General features: G+C 39.1%; 1 protein-coding gene across 2 annotated transcripts in view; it reads right to left on the bottom strand.

Annotated features, from left to right (window-relative positions):
* ZCCHC17 (zinc finger CCHC-type containing 17) overlaps positions 1-15,726 on the bottom strand; it is a 92,391-nt gene that overhangs the window by 50,977 nt on the left and 25,688 nt on the right. Inside the window, exon 3 of one of the 2 annotated variants that reach the window (XM_049878554.1) lies at positions 4,381-4,438. The exons of the other annotated variant lie outside the window; for it this stretch is intronic. Within the exon in view, the coding sequence (XP_049734511.1) occupies positions 4,381-4,438 (58 nt within the window). The remainder of the gene's footprint in view (positions 1-4,380; positions 4,439-15,726) is intronic. 2 annotated transcript variants of the gene reach the window in all.

Here is a 15,726-nt window from a genome sequence, read left to right as displayed (position 1 = left end):
TCAATAAATGGTGCCAGGAAAATTGGATTTCCACATGCAGAAAAATGAACAGGATTCCTGCCTTACACCATACAAAGAAATAAATTCAAAATGGATTAAGAACCTAAATGTGCAAACTAAAACCATAAAACTCCCAGAAGAACAAGCAGGGACAACACTGTCTGGCCTAGCTTTTAATAACGGATTATCAAATATAACAAAAGCACAAACAGCAAAAGACAAAATAAATAAATGGGACCTCATAAAAATGAAACACTTTTGTTCATCAAAAGACTATCAAAAAAGTGAAAAACAAGCTATCAACTGGGAGAGTATCTTTGGAAACCATATATCTGACAAGAATCTAATAATCAAAACATATATAAAACCAACAACTTAACACCAAAAAGACAAAAAACCCAATCATAAAATGGGCGAAGGGTTTGAATAGACATTTCACCAAAGAGGACATTCAAATGGCCACCAAACACGTGAAAACACACTCAGCATCATTAGACATTAGAGAGATGCAAATCAAAACCACAAGAGATACCATTTCACTCCCACTAGGATGGCTAAGTATACCTCCAGAAGAGCTGTGGAAGGATATCAAGGACACTAAACATGAAGAAAGCAAGAGGTCATTAAAAAAACAGGAAAGAAAGAAAAAGCCTAAATAGATGTCAGAAGAGACTCTGCAACTTGCTCTTGAACATCAAGTAGCTAAAGCAAAAGGAAAAAAAATGATGAAGTAAAAGAGCTGCACAGAAGATTTCAAAGAGTGTCTCCAGAAGACAAAGTAAAGTATTATGATGACATGTGCAAAGACTTGAAGACAGAAAACTGAAAGGGAAGAAAACGCTCAGCATTTCTCAAGCTGAAAGAACTGAAGAAAAAATTCAAGCCTTGAGTTGCAATACTGAAAGACTCTACAGGGAAAATATTAAATGACATAGGAAGCATCAAAAGAAGATGGAAGGAATACACAGAGTCACTATACCAAAAAGAAGTGGTCAACATTCAACCATTTCAGGAGGCAGCATATGATCAAGGACCAATGGTACTGAAGGAAGAAGTTGAAACTGCACTGAAGGCACTGGCAAAAAACAAGGCTCCAGGAACCGACAGAATACCAATTGAGATGTTTCAACGAACCGATGCAGCACTGGAAGTGCTCATTCATCTATGCCAAGAAATTTGGAAGACGGCTCCCTGGCCAACTGACTAGAAGAGATCCATATTCGTGCCTATTCCCAAGAAAGGTAATCCAAACGAATGCAAAAATTATCGAAAAATATCATTATCACACGCAAGTAAAATTTCGCTGAAGATCATTCAAAAGCAGCTGCAGAAGTATTATCCACAGGAAACTGACAAAATTCAAGCTAGATTTAGAAGAGGATGTGGAACCAGGGATATCACTGCTGATGTCCGATGGATCCTGGCTGAAAGCAGAGAATACTAGAAAGATGATTACCTGTGTTTGACTGACTATGCTAAGGCATTCGACTGTGTGGATCGTAACAAACTATGGATAACCCTGGGAAGAATTAAAATGCCAGAACACTTAATTGTGCTCATGGGAAACTTATACATGGATCAAGAGGCAGTCATTCGAATAGAATAAGGGAATACTTCATGGTTTAAAGTCAAGAAAGCTGTGTGTCAGGTTTGTATTCTTTCACCATACATATTCACTCTGTATGGTGAGCAAGTAATCCAAGAAACTGGACTATATGAAGAGAATGGGGCATCAGGATTGGAGGAAGACTCATTAACCACCTGAGATACGCAGATGACACAACCTTGCTTGCTCAGAGTGAAGAGGATCTGAAGCACTTACTGATGAAGATCAAAGACCACAGCTTTCGGTATGGATTACACCTCGACATAAAAAAAACAAAAATCCTTACAAATGGCCAATAGGCAACATCATAATAAACGGAGAAAAGACTGAAGTTGTCAAGGATTTCATTTTACTTAGATCCACAATCAACATTAATGGAAGCAGCAGTCAAGAAATCAAAAGATGCATTGCACTGGGCAAATCTCCTGGAAAAGACCTCTTTAAAGTGTTAAAAATCAAAGATGTCACCTTGAAGACCAAGGTTTACCTGACCCAAGCCACAATGTTTTCAATCGCCTCATAGGCATGCGAAAGCTGGACAATGAATAAGGAAGACCGAAGAAGAATTGATGCCTTTGAATTACGGCGTTGGCGAAGAATACTGACTATACCATGGACTGCCGTAAGAAAGAATAAATCTGTGTTGGAAGATATACAGCCAGAATGCTCCTTAGAAGCAAGGATGGTGAGACTTCATCTCACATACATTGGACATGTTATCAGGAGGGACCAGTCCCTGGAGAAGGAAATCATGCTTGGTAAAGCAGATGGTCAGTGAAAAAGACAATGATCCTTGATGAGACAGACTGAAACAATGGACTCAAGCAAAACAAGAACTTTGAGTATGGTGCAGGACCAGGCAGTATTTTGTTCTGTTGTACATAGGGTCACTTATGAGTCGGAACTGACTCGCTGTCACCTAACACCAACAACAATCACTTTGGAAAACAGTATGGCAGTTCCTCAAAATGTTAAACATAGGCCCCATAAAACAAAATGAGACTAAATGGGAACACCAGCCCAGAGGCAAAGACGAAAAAGCAGGAGGGGACAAGAAAGCTAATAATAGAGAACTCAAGATCGAGAAGGGGAGAGTGTTGACATGTCGTAGGGCTGACGAAATGTCACAAAACAATATGAGTATTGTCTAATGAGAAAATAATTTGCCCTGTAAACCTTCATCTAAAGGACAATTAAAAAGACAAAGTATAAGAGTTAACATATGGCCCAGCGATTCCATTCAAATGAAGCTACATCCACACAAAAACCTGTAAAAAAAGTTCATAGTGACCTTATTCACAATAGCAAAAAAGCAGAAACAACCCAAATGTCCTCCACCTGAAGAACGGATAAACAAAATGTGGTATATCCATACCGTATTTTGGAATGGCAAAAAAAATAATGAAGTGCTGATACATGCTAAAAACACAATGAACCTTGAAAACATTATGCTAAATGTATGAAGCCAGCCACAAAAGATTACACATTGTATGATTCCATTTACAAAAAATGTTCAGAACACGCAAATAGAAAGTAGATTAGTGGTTGCCTAAAACTGGGAGAATGGGGGGGAATCAGGAATGACTGCTAATGGGTATAGGGTTTCTTTCTGCAATTATGAAAATGTTCTCAAATTAGATTGTGGTGATGGTTACAAAAGCAGAAATATATGAAAAAAACATTCAATTGTACACCTTAAATGGATGAAATATGTGGCATATGAATTACATCTCAATAAAGATACTGTTTAAAAAAAAGAATGGTATTTAATGGAATCATACTGTGTGTAATCTTTTGGGATTGCCTCTTGCACTAAGCATAATTCTACGGAGACTGGATGCTTGTTGCATCTATTAATACACCATTCTCATTTCTTTTTACTGCTGAATACTATTCCATGGTATGGATTACCACAGCTTAAGTTATTTTTTAATTAATACTGAAAATAAACATATTTTAATATATTTATTGACCAAATGATATTTTTTCTTCTGTGAACTGTCTTATCCTTTTTTTTTTTTAATTAACCTTTGTTATATGTATTGCAAATTCTTCTTCCCACTTTAACTTTGTTAATATAATTTCTGACTTTTATGTAGTCAGATACTTTTCTATATTTTCTTCTAATACTCTTATGGCTCTTTTTTTACATTAAAACCTTTAATTTGCTTTAGCACAAGGAGTTCTAACTATGGCATTACCTAGCTATGGCACTTTGGGCAGGTCACTAACCTATGGAGCCTGCCCTTTCTACTTAATAGAACTGTTCCGAGAAACAAGTAAGAATATAGATGTAAAAGGGATTCTCCAAAAATGCTCAACAAATGCCTATCAACTTATGAAAATAATTTAAGGCATTATATATATATATATATATATATATATAGTATATATTCACATTGGTTACAATACTATTCCCATTTTATGTGCCATAAACTAGAGAGCCTCAGAGTGTAAGAAGCTTGCCGTTCCCCAAATCCTAAGTCCACAGAGGCCAAGTGACTTGCCTAGGGTCACAGGTGAAGTCCAGGGAATAGCTGGTTCCAGAGGTGAACCCAAGTAGCTACACCCCAGCCCTTCCCCCAAATAAGATAGCATCATCTCCCGAGTTAAAGCCTGCTCAAAGTGAACTGTCATCACTTGTCTGTATTTATGTCTACAAATAAACTACTGTCAGAAAAATGTACAGCCTATAAAATTAGGATGCAGTGGGGTGACAGCAAAGAATGTACACAGAGACAGTAGAATGGGAATTTCAAGTTATAGGCTCCCACCTTGTTTCCGACAGCCTGGGATTTTGATAAAGGCTCCATAGTCAGTGACCATAGCAACCTATAAAGAAAAAAATCAATATGTCACACAAGTGAGAACCTCGCTTCCGTGGCATTTAACCTAGTCTCCTCGAATTTTTACTTGGTACTGGCTGCCTCTGCCTGCTATAAAACTGACTAAATGTGATAGTCTATCAAAGATTCTTTCTGTTCTTTTCAAAATTTAGACTGGCAAGTATGTGTGTACACATTGTCATGGATTGAATTATGTCCCCCAAAAATGTGTGAATCAGCTGGGCTGGGCCATGATTCCCAATATTGTGTGATTTTCCTGTATGTTGTAAATCCTGTCCCTATGATGTTAATGAGGGAAGAGGGGTGGCAGTTGTGTTAGTGAGGCAGGACTCAATCTACAAGATTGAATTGTGTTCTGAGGTAATCTCTTTTGAGATATAAAAGAGAGAAGCCAGCAGAGAGACAAGGGGACCTCATACCACCAAGAGAGCAGCACCAGGAGCAGAGTACGTCCTTTGGACACGGGGTCCCTGTGGCTGAGAAACTCCCCGACCAGGGGAAGGCTGAGGGCAAGGACCTTCCTCCAGAGCCGACAGACGGAGAAAGCCTTCCCCTGGAGGTGACGCCCTGAATTTGGACTATTAGCCTATTTTACTGTAAGGAAATAAATTTCTCTTTGTTAAAGCCATCCACTTGTGGTATTTCTGTTATAGCAGCACTAGATGACTAAGATATACATTAAAAGCATGGGTGAATGTTTATTCAACATTGTGCTGGAGGTTCTAGCCAGAGCAATTAGACTAGATAAAGAAATAAAGAGCATCCAAATTAGCAAAGAAGAAGTAAATGTATCTCTATTTGCAGATGACATGATCCTATACACAGAAAAACCTAAAGAATCCTTGAGAAAACTACTGAGACTAATAGAAGAGTTCAGCAGAATATCAGGATACAAGATAAACATACATAAAGCAGTTGGATTCCTCTGCACCAACAATCAGAACATCAAAGAGGAAATCACCAAGTCATTACTATTTACATCAGCCCCAAGAAGAGAAAACACTTAGGAATAAATCTAACCAGAGACGTAAAATACCTATAGGAAGAAAACTATAAGACATTACTAGACAAATAACCCAATTAGAAAATGGGCAAAGAATATGAACAAGCACTTCACCAAAGAAGACATTCAGGCAGCTAACAGAAACATGAGGAAATGTTCACAATCATTAGCCATTAGAAAAATGCAAATCAAAACAATAATAACATACCATCTCACCCCAACGAGACTGACATTAATCCAAAAAACACAAAATAATAAATGTTGGAGAGGTTGTGGAGAGACTGGAACACATACACTGCTGGTGGGGATGTAAAATGGTACAACCACTTTGGAAATCAATTTGGCACTTCCTTCAAAAGCTAGAAATGGAACTACCATATGAACCAGCAATACCACTCCTTGGAATATATCCTAGAGAAATAAGAGCCTTGACGCGAACAGATATATGCACACCCGTGTTCATTACAGCACTGTTTACAATAGCAAAAAGATGGAAGTAACCAAGGTGTCCATCAACGGATGAATAGATAACAAAAATTATGGCATATTCACAAAATGGAATACTACGCAACAATTAAGAACAACGATGAATCTGTGAAACATCTCATAACATGGAGGAATCTGGAAGGCATTATGCTGAGTGAAATTAGTCAGTTGCAAAAGGACAATTGTTGTATGAGACCACTATTATAAGAACTCTAGAAAAAGTTTAAACACAGAAGAAAATATTCTTTGACAGTTATGAGGGTGGGCAGGGAGGGAAAGGGGAATTCACTAATTAGATAGTAGACGAGAATTATTTTAGGTAAAGGGAAGGACAACACACAATATAGGGGAAGTCAGCACAACCGGACTAAACCAAAAGCAAAGTTTCTTGAATACAGCCAAATGCTTTGAAAGCCAGAGTATCAGGGATAGGGGTCTGGGGACCTTGGTTTCAGGGGACATCTAGGTCAACTGACATAACAAAATGTATTAAGAAAATGTTCTGCATTCCACTTTGGTGAGAGGCCTCTGGGGTCTTAAAAACACTAGCAAGCAGCCATCTAAGATGCATCAGTTGGTCTCAACCCACCTGGAGCAAAGAAGGGTGAAGGACACCAAAGACATATGATAAAAATGAGCCCAAGAGACAGAACCAAAAAAAAACAACAACCAAAACAACCAAACCCAGTGCCGTCCAGTCAATTCTGACTCATAGCAACCCTATAGGACAGAGTAGAACTGCCCCATAGAGTTTCCAAGGAGCACCAGGTGGATTTGAACTGCCGACCCTTTGGTTAGCAGCCGTAGCACTTAACCACTACGCCACCCCCGGGTATCCAAGAGACAGAAAGGGCCACATAAACCAGAGGCTCTTTCAGCCTGAGACTGGAAGAACTGGATGGTACCCATCTACCACTGATCACTGCCCTGACAGGGAACACAACAAAGAATCCCTGATGGAGCAGGAAAACAGTGGGATGTTAGATCTCAAATTCTCTAAAAGGCCAGGCTTAATGGCCTGACTGAGACTAGAGGGATGCTGGAGGTCATGGCCCCTGGACATTTTGTTAGCCCAAGATTGAACCATTTCTGAAGCCAACTCTCCAGACAAGGACTGGACTATAAGATAGATAATGATACCAATGAGGAGTGAGCTTCTTGGCTCTAGTAGACACATGAGACTAGGTGGGCAACTCCTGTCTGGAGGCGAGATGAGAAGGCAGAGGGGGACAGGAGCTGGCTGAATGGATAAGGGGAATACAGGGCGGAGAGGAGGAATGTGCTGTCTCATTAGGAGGAGAGCAGCTAGGATCGCATAGCAAAGTGTGTATAATTTTTTGTACGAGAGACTGACTTGATTTGTAAATTTTCACTTAAGGCACAATAAATAAATAAATTTATTTATTTAAAAAAAAAAAGTTGATGAGAATATGGTGTGTCAGACAGTACAACAGTACCCAGGAATGCCCAAATTCTACACCTATCAAAATTCCTAAAGGAAGTAAATAAACCAAGGAAGAAAACCAAATAATAAATTTATACTTTATATTAGCTGGGGATGGGGCCTCAAATTCCATACAGAGAATTTTAATAAGTTGGGATAAATCACAGAGGACATTCCTTTTCCCTAAATTTCAAACCGAAACAGACCATATAACCTGTTCTATTTTATTCCAAACCTGAGTCTTGGATCTAATCAAGACAACCAGAGAAAAGGCCAACACAAAGACACCTAACAGAACCTAAAAAGATGTAATCAGAGAGTAAAAGATTTGTTTTAACTCTTTTACAGAGCTAATCTAAGATGGAGAAGTTAGAGGACTGATGGGTCTGTGTAACAGGCAACCAATAAATGTTAGCAATAAAAGGTCCAAGAGCCCTGCCAGACATCATTATCCCAGGCTCTACCCCCTCTTTCCCTTCTATCCTCTAGCCCACCCCCACACCTGCGGATCAGGATTAAAGTTACCAATATGTACTGTATTCATCACTAAATTCATTATTACTTGGTAAAATATTCTTAACAGTCTGTACATATAAACTTTATTCTTTTTAGTGCCTTTAAATAGTGTTTCATTTTGAGCAATCACATCTCTCTAGGTTTGTTTCACAGGTGGGCTGAATAAAAACAATCCTTGCTACACTATTAATATATATTGAATACTTACTATGTACAACACACTATTCAAAGTGTTTTACATCATAACACCATATTAAGTTGGTATTATCATTATTCTCATTTGACAGGTGACAAAACTGAGGCATGGGTACATTAGGTAATTCATTCAAGGTCCAAAGTTAGTAAGTAGCAGAGCTGGGATTTGAACCCAGGACATCTTAACTATACTGGAGTTGCTCAAGGATTCCCTTTAACTACAAAATTCTAGTGGCCAAAACCAATGTGACATTTTTTTTTTTAATAATTTTTATTGTGCTTTAAGTGAAAGTTTACAAATCAAGTCAGTCTCTCACACAAAAACCCATATACACCTTGCTACACACCCCCAATTACTCTCCCGTAATGAGACAGCCTGCTCTCTCCCTCCACTCTCTCTTTTCATGTCCTTCTCGCTAGCTTCCAACCCCCTCCACCCTCTCATCTCCCCTCCAGGCAGGAGATGCCAACATAGTCTCAAGTGTCCACCTGATCCAAGAAGCTCACTCCTCACCAACATCCCTCTCCAACCCATTGTCCAGTCCAATCCATGTCTGAACAGTTGGCTTCGGGAATGGTTCCTGTCCTGGGCCAACAGAAGGTATGGGGGCCATGACTATCGGGGTCCTTCCAGTCTCAGTCAGACCATTAAGTCTGTTTTTTTTTTTACGAGAATTTGGGGTCTGCATCCCACTGCTCTCCTGCTCCCTCAGGGGTTCTCTGTTGTGTTCCCTGTCAGGGCAGTCGGCTGGTTATAGCTGGGCACTATCTAGTTCTTCTGGTCTCAGGATGATGTAGTTGCTGGTTCACGTGGCCCTTTCTGTCTCTTGGGCTCGTAATCACCTGTGTCCTTGGTGTTCTTCATTCTCCTTTGCTCCAGGTGGGTTGAGACCAACTGATGCATCTTAGATGGCTCCTTCCTAGCGTTTAAGATACCAGACGCCACTCTTCAAAGTGGGATGCAGAATATTTTGTCAATAGATTTTATTATGCCAACTGACTTAGATGTCCCCTGAAACCATGGTCCCCAGACCCCGCCCCTGCTACGCTGGCCTTCAAAGCATTCAGTTTATTCAGGAAACTTCTTTGCTTTTGGTTTAGTCCAATTGTGCTGACCTCCCCTGTATTGTGTGCTGTCTTTCCCTTCATCTAAAGCAGTTCTTATCTACTATCTAATTAGTGAATACCCCTTTCCCACCCTCTCTCCCTCCGCTCCTCATAGCCACAAAAGAATGTTTTCTTCTCAGTTTAAACTATTTCTCAAGTTCTTATAATAGTGGTCTTATACAATATTTGTCCTTTTGCAACTGACGAATTTCACTCAGCATAATGCCTTCCAGGTTCCTCCATGTTATGAAATGTTTCACAGATTCCTCACTCTTCTTTATCGACACGTAGTATGCCATTGTGTGAATATACCATCATTTATTTATTCATTCATCCGTTGATGGGCACCTTGGTTGCTTCTATGTTTTTGCTATTGGAAACAGTGCTGCAATAAACATGGGTGTGCATATATCTGTTCGTGTAAAGGCTCTTATTTCTCTAGGATATATTCCAAGGAGTGGGATTGCTGGATCGTATGGTAGCGCTATTTCTTACTTTTTAAAAAAGCGCCAAATCGATTTCCAAAGTGGTTGTACCATTTGACATTCCCACCAGCAGTGTAGAAGTGTTGCAATCTCTCCACAGCCTCTCCAACATTAATTATTTTGTGTTTTTTGGATTAATGCCAGCCTTGTTCTTGTTGGAGTGAGATGAAATCTCATTGTAGTTTTGATCTGCATTTCTCTAATGGCTAATTACCATGAACATTTCCTCATGTATCTGTTAGCTACCTGAATGTCTTCTTTAGTGAAGTGTCTATTCATGTCTTTGGCCCATTTTTTAATTGGGTTGTATTTTTGCAGCTCAGTTTTTGCAGTATCATGTAGATTTTAGAGATCAGGCACTGATCAGAAATGTCACAGCTAAAAACTTTTTCCCAGCCTGTAGGTAGTCTTTCTATTCTTTTGGTGAAGTCTTTGGATAAGCATAAGTGTTTGATTTTTAGGAGTTCCCAGTTATCTAGTTTTTCTTCTACATTCTTTATAATGTTTTCTATACTGTTTATGCCATGTATTAGGGCTCCTAACATTGCCCCTATTTTTTCTTCCATGATCTTTATCGTTTTAGATTTTATATTTAGGTCTCTGATCCATTTTGAGTTCATTTCTGTGCATGGAGTGAGGTATGGGTCTTGTTTCATCTTTTTGCAGATGGAGATCCAGCTATGCCAGCACCATTTGTTAAAAAGACTGTCTTTTTTCCATTTAACTGTTTTGGGGCCTTTGTCAAATGTCAACTGCTCATATGTGGATAGATTTATGTGTCTGGATTCTCAATTTTGTTCCAGTGGTCCATGTATCTGTTGTTGTTCCAGTACCATGCTGTTCTGGCTACTGTGGTGGTACAATAGGTTCTAAAATCAGGTGAAGTAAGGCCTCTCACTTTGTTCTTCTTTTTCAGTAATGCCTTATAAATAAATCCGGGGCCTCTTTCCCTTCCATATGAAATTGGTGATCTATTTCTCCATCTCATTAAAGAATGTCGTTGGGATTTGGATCGAAATTGCATTAAATGTATAGACCGCTTTTGGTAGAATAGACATTTTTATAATGTTAAGTCTTCCTATCTATGAGCAAAGTATGTTCTTCCACTTATGTAAGTCTCTTTTGGCTTCTTGCAGAAGGGTACTGTAGTTTTCTTTGTATAAGTCTTTGACATCTCTGGTAAGATTTATTCCTAAGTATTTTATCTTCTTGGGGGCTACTGTAAATGGCATTGATTTGGTGATTTCCTCTTTGATGTTCTTTTTGTTGGTGTAGAGGAATCCAACTGATTTTTGTATGTTTACCTTGTATCCCGATACTCTGCTGAACTCTTCTATTAGTTTCAGTAGTTTTCTGGAGGATTCTTTAGGGTTTTCTGTGTATAAGATCATTTCATCTGGAAATAAAGATACTTTTACTTCTTCCTTGCCAATCTGGATGCCCTTTATTTCTTAATCTAGCCTAATTGCTCTGGCTAGGACTTCCAACACAATGTTGAATAAGAGTGGTGATAAAGGGCATCCTTGTCTGGTTCCCATTCTCAAGGGGAGTGCTTTCAGACTCTCTCCATTTAGGATGATGTTGGCTATTGGCTTTGTGTAAATGCACTGTATTATGTTGAGACATTTTCCTTCTATTCCTATTTTGCTGAGAGTTTTTATCATGAATGAGTGTTGAACTTTGTCAAATGCCTTTTCTGCATCAATTGATAAAATCATGTGATTCTTGTCTTTTATCTATGTGGTGGATTACACTCATTGTTTTCCTAATGTTGAACCATCCCTGCATACCTGGTACGAATCCGACTTGCTCGTAGTGAATTATTTTTTTGATATGTTGCTGAATTCTATTGGCTAGAATTTTGTTGAGAATTTTTGCATCTACATTTATGAGGGATATAGGTTTATAATTTTCTTGTGTTTTTTTTTTGGTATGTGGTGTCTTTACCTGGTTTTGGTACCAGGGATATGGTGGCTTCATAGAACGAGTTTGGTAGTATTCCATCCTTTCCTATGCTCTGAAATACCATCAGTAGTAGTGGTGTTAACTCTTCTCTGAATGTTTGGCAGAACTCTGCAGTGAAGCCCTCCGGACCAGGGCTTTTTTTGCTGGGAGTTTTTTGATTACCTTTTCACTCTCTTCTTTTGTTATAGGTCTATTTAGTTGTTCTACCTCTGTTTGTGTTAGTTTAGGTAGGTAGTGTGTTTCTAGGAATTCATCCATTTCTTCTAGGTTTTCGAATTTGTTTGAGTACAGTATTTCATAATAATCTGATATGATTCTTTTAATTTCAGTTGGGTCTGTTCTAATATCACTCATCTCATTTACTATTTGGGTTATTTGCTTCCTCTCCTGTTTTTCTTTTGTCAGTTTGGCCAATGGTTTATCAATTTTGTTGAGTTTTTCAAAAAACCAGCTTTTGGTCTTGTTAATTCTTTCAACTGTTTTTCTGTTTCATATAGTTCAGCTCTAATTTTTATTAGTTTTCTTCTGGTGCCTGTGGGTTTCTTTTGTTGCTCTCTATTTGTTCAAGTTGTAGGGATAGTTCTTTGACTTTGGCTCTTCTTTTTGTATGTGTGCATGTATTGATATAAACTGGTCTCTGAGCACCGCTTTTGCTGTGTCCCAAAGGTTCTGATAGGAAGTGTTTTTGTTCTTATCGGATTCTATGAATTTCTTTATTCCATCCTTAATGTCTTCTATAATCCAGTCTTTTTTGAGCAGGGTATTGTTCAGTTTCCAAGTGTTTGATTTCTTTTCCCTGCTCTTCCTGTTATTGATTTCCACTTTTATGGCCTTATGGTCAGAGAAGATGCTTTGTAATATTTCAATGTTTTGGATTCTGCTAAGGCTTGCTTTATGACCTAATAGGTGGTCTATTCTAGACAATGTTCCGTGGGCATTAGAAAAGAAACTATAGTTGGTTGCTGTTGGGTGGAATGTTCTGTATATGTGTACGAGGTCCAGTTGGTTGATTGCGACATTCAGATCTTTCGTGTCTTTATTGAGTTTCTTTCTGGATGTCCTGTCCTTCGCCGTAAGTGGTGTGTTGAAGTTTCCTACTATTATTGTGGAGATGTCTATCTCACTTTTCAATGCAGATAGAGTTTGTTTTATGTATCTTGCAGCCCTGTCATTGGGTGCATAAATATTTAATATGGTTATATCTTCTTGGTGTATTGTCCCTTTAATCATCATATAGTGTCCTTCGTTATCCTTTCTGATGGATTTAACTTTAAAGTCTATTTTGTCAGAAATTAATATTGCCACTCCTGCTCTTTTTTGATTGTTGTTTGCTTGATATATTTTTTTCCATCCTTTGAGTTTTAGTTTGTTTGTGTCTCTAAGTCTAAGGTGTGTCTCTTGTAGGCAGCATATAGACAGATCTTGTTTTTTAATCCATTCTGCCCCTCTCTGTCTCTTTATTGGTGCATTTAGTCCATTTACATTCAGGGTAATTATGGATAGGTATGAAGTTAGTGCTATCATTTTGATGTCTTTTTTTGTGTGTTGACAGCTTCTTTTTCCCACTTGATTTTATGTGCTGAGTAGATTTTCTTTATATATTGTCCTTTCCTCATATTTGTTGTTGTTGATTTTGTTTCTGCTGAGTCTGTATTTTTCCCTTGTATTTTATTTTGATGAGTAGGATAGTTTGTCTCCTTCATGGTTACCTTATTATTTACCCCTATTTTTCTAAATTTAAACCTAACTTTTATTTCTTTGTATCGCCGTATCTTCCTCTCCATATGGAAAGTGTACGATTACATTTCTTAGTCCCTCTTTATTATTATAATGTTTTCTTCTTTTATATAATAACATCGCCGTTACCCTGTGTTGGGCTTTTTTTTTTTTTTTTAATCTTGCTTTGTTTTTTTGGATTTCCCTGTCTGGGTTGACTTCTGGTTGCTCTGCCCAGTGTTCTAGTCTTGGGTTGATACCTGATATTGTTGGTTTTCTAACCAAAGAACTCCCTTTAGTATTTCTTGTAGTTTTGGTTTGGTTTTTACGAATTCCCTCAACTTGTGTTTATCTGGAAATATCTTAATTTCACCTTCATATTTAAGAGACAGTTTTGATGGATGTACGATTTCTGGCAGGCAATTTTTTTCCTTCAATTTTTTAAATATGTCATCCCATTGGCTTCTTGCCTGCATGGTTTCTACCGAGTAGTCCGAGCTCATTCTTATTGGCTCTCCCCTGTAGGTGACTTTTCTTTTATCCCTCGCTGCTCTTGTACTTGTCTCTTTACCTTTGGTTTTGGCAAGCTTGATTATAATGTCTTGGTGACTTTCTTTTAAGATCTACCTTATGTGCAGTTCCATGTGCATCTTGGATAGATATCTTCTCATCTTCCACAATATCAGGGAAGTTTTCTGCCAACAAATCCTCAACTATTTTCTCTGTATTTTCTGTTATCCCTCCCTGTTCTGGTACTCCAATCACTCGTATGTTATTTCTCTTGATAGAGTCCCACATGATTCTTAAGGTTTCTTCATTTTTTTAAATGCTTTTATCTGATTTTTCTTCAAATATATTAGTGCCAAGTGATTTATCTGAGTTCAGAAATTCTAGCTTCTACTTGCTCAATTCTGCTCCTCTGACTTTCTACTGAGTTATCCAATTCTGTGATTTTATTGTTAATCTTCTGAATTTCTGATTGCTGTCTGTCTATGGATTTTTCCAGCTTATTAAACTTTTTATTATATTCCTGAATAATCTTTCTAATTTCTTCAGTTGCTTTATCTGTGTGTTCCTTGGCTTTTTCTGCGTATTGCTTCATTTCCTTCCTAATGTCTTGAAGGGTTCTGCATATTAAACTTTTGTATTCTGCATCTGGTAATCCCAGGAATGCACTTTCATCTAGAAGACCCCTGGATTCTTTGTTTTGAGAGCCTGTTGCGGTGATCATGGTCTGTCCCTTTATGTGACTTAATATTGACTGCTGTCTCCGAACCATCTATAAGTTATTGTATTTAGTTTATGCTTGCTTACTGTGTCGTAGCTGTTTGCTTTGTTTTGTTTTGGTATACCCCTATGGGTTGCTTGAGTGAGCTAGCTTGATTATTTTTGCCTTTGGAGCTCTGGTGTCCTGTCCCCAGCTGGCTAGAGCTGTTATCAGGTATATCAGACTAGGAGTCCATTCAGTTTTCTTGTATGAATTCAGCTCAGGTTTCCAGGTAGCTGATATCAAGTGTGTGGTATAGGCTCTGTCCTACAGTCTTAGAGGGGCGGGGGTGATTGGCGTATATACCCGTATCTGATTGTAGCAGGGGGTCATGCTCTGAACAAGGCAGGGGGCTGAGAACGGACCCCCAAGAATCTCTGAGGAAAACGCATCTCTGTTCCCCAGAGTGTGCTGGTGGGTGGGCTCTGCAGAGGGACCATGGGCACCCAAAGTTTTTGTTGTAAGGACTGGGAGGTACCATTTATCCCTGGACCCCTGTCGTGGGTGGCTGGGTGACCTGAGTGGAGCCACCAGTCCTTAGGTCCCTATTGTGGGTAGGTGAGGACCTTGTTTAATAGGCAAAGCAATGTCAAACGTCAAACACCCACCTCTCCACCACAGAGCTGAAATGGTTGGAGTTTGCCAACAAGGGCCTATTCTCCTGAAATAGGCCCACACAGGTCCATGTAGAACGAAAAGGTGCTCAAGGTCCATGGACGGTTTATGCCTGGACAGGAGCCACTTCTGTCCTGAGCTCCCCCAGTTAACAGAGGTAGCAAATTATCTTTTCCCCCCAGCTGCAAATTTTTTCCTTCCCCAAGGCCGGGAGGACGGCTCTAGGTGCTCACCAGGGTCTATCTCAGGCCCAGGGATTCAGCCACTGAAGCTGGCTTTGGGGTGGATGGGGGGCGCCGTAAAATATATGCAAATATATAAACTTTTGCCAAGAGCGCCCTTCTCCTCAGGTAAAATATACGCAAGTACTTAGCTTTTGCCGAGAGTGCCCTTCTGTTCAGGTTCCGGAGGTGTGAGTGGGCTGTGTGGCTGGCTGCTTCTCCCTGAGGAAACTGCTGCCGAAGGCTAGTACCAG

The sequence above is a fragment of the Elephas maximus genome, chromosome 3, assembly GCF_024166365.1.
Source record: "Elephas maximus indicus isolate mEleMax1 chromosome 3, mEleMax1 primary haplotype, whole genome shotgun sequence".
Lineage (NCBI taxonomy): Eukaryota > Metazoa > Chordata > Mammalia > Proboscidea > Elephantidae > Elephas > Elephas maximus.
The sequence above is the reverse complement of the archived record's forward strand: the minus strand, read 5'-3'. Positions and strand labels throughout refer to the sequence as shown.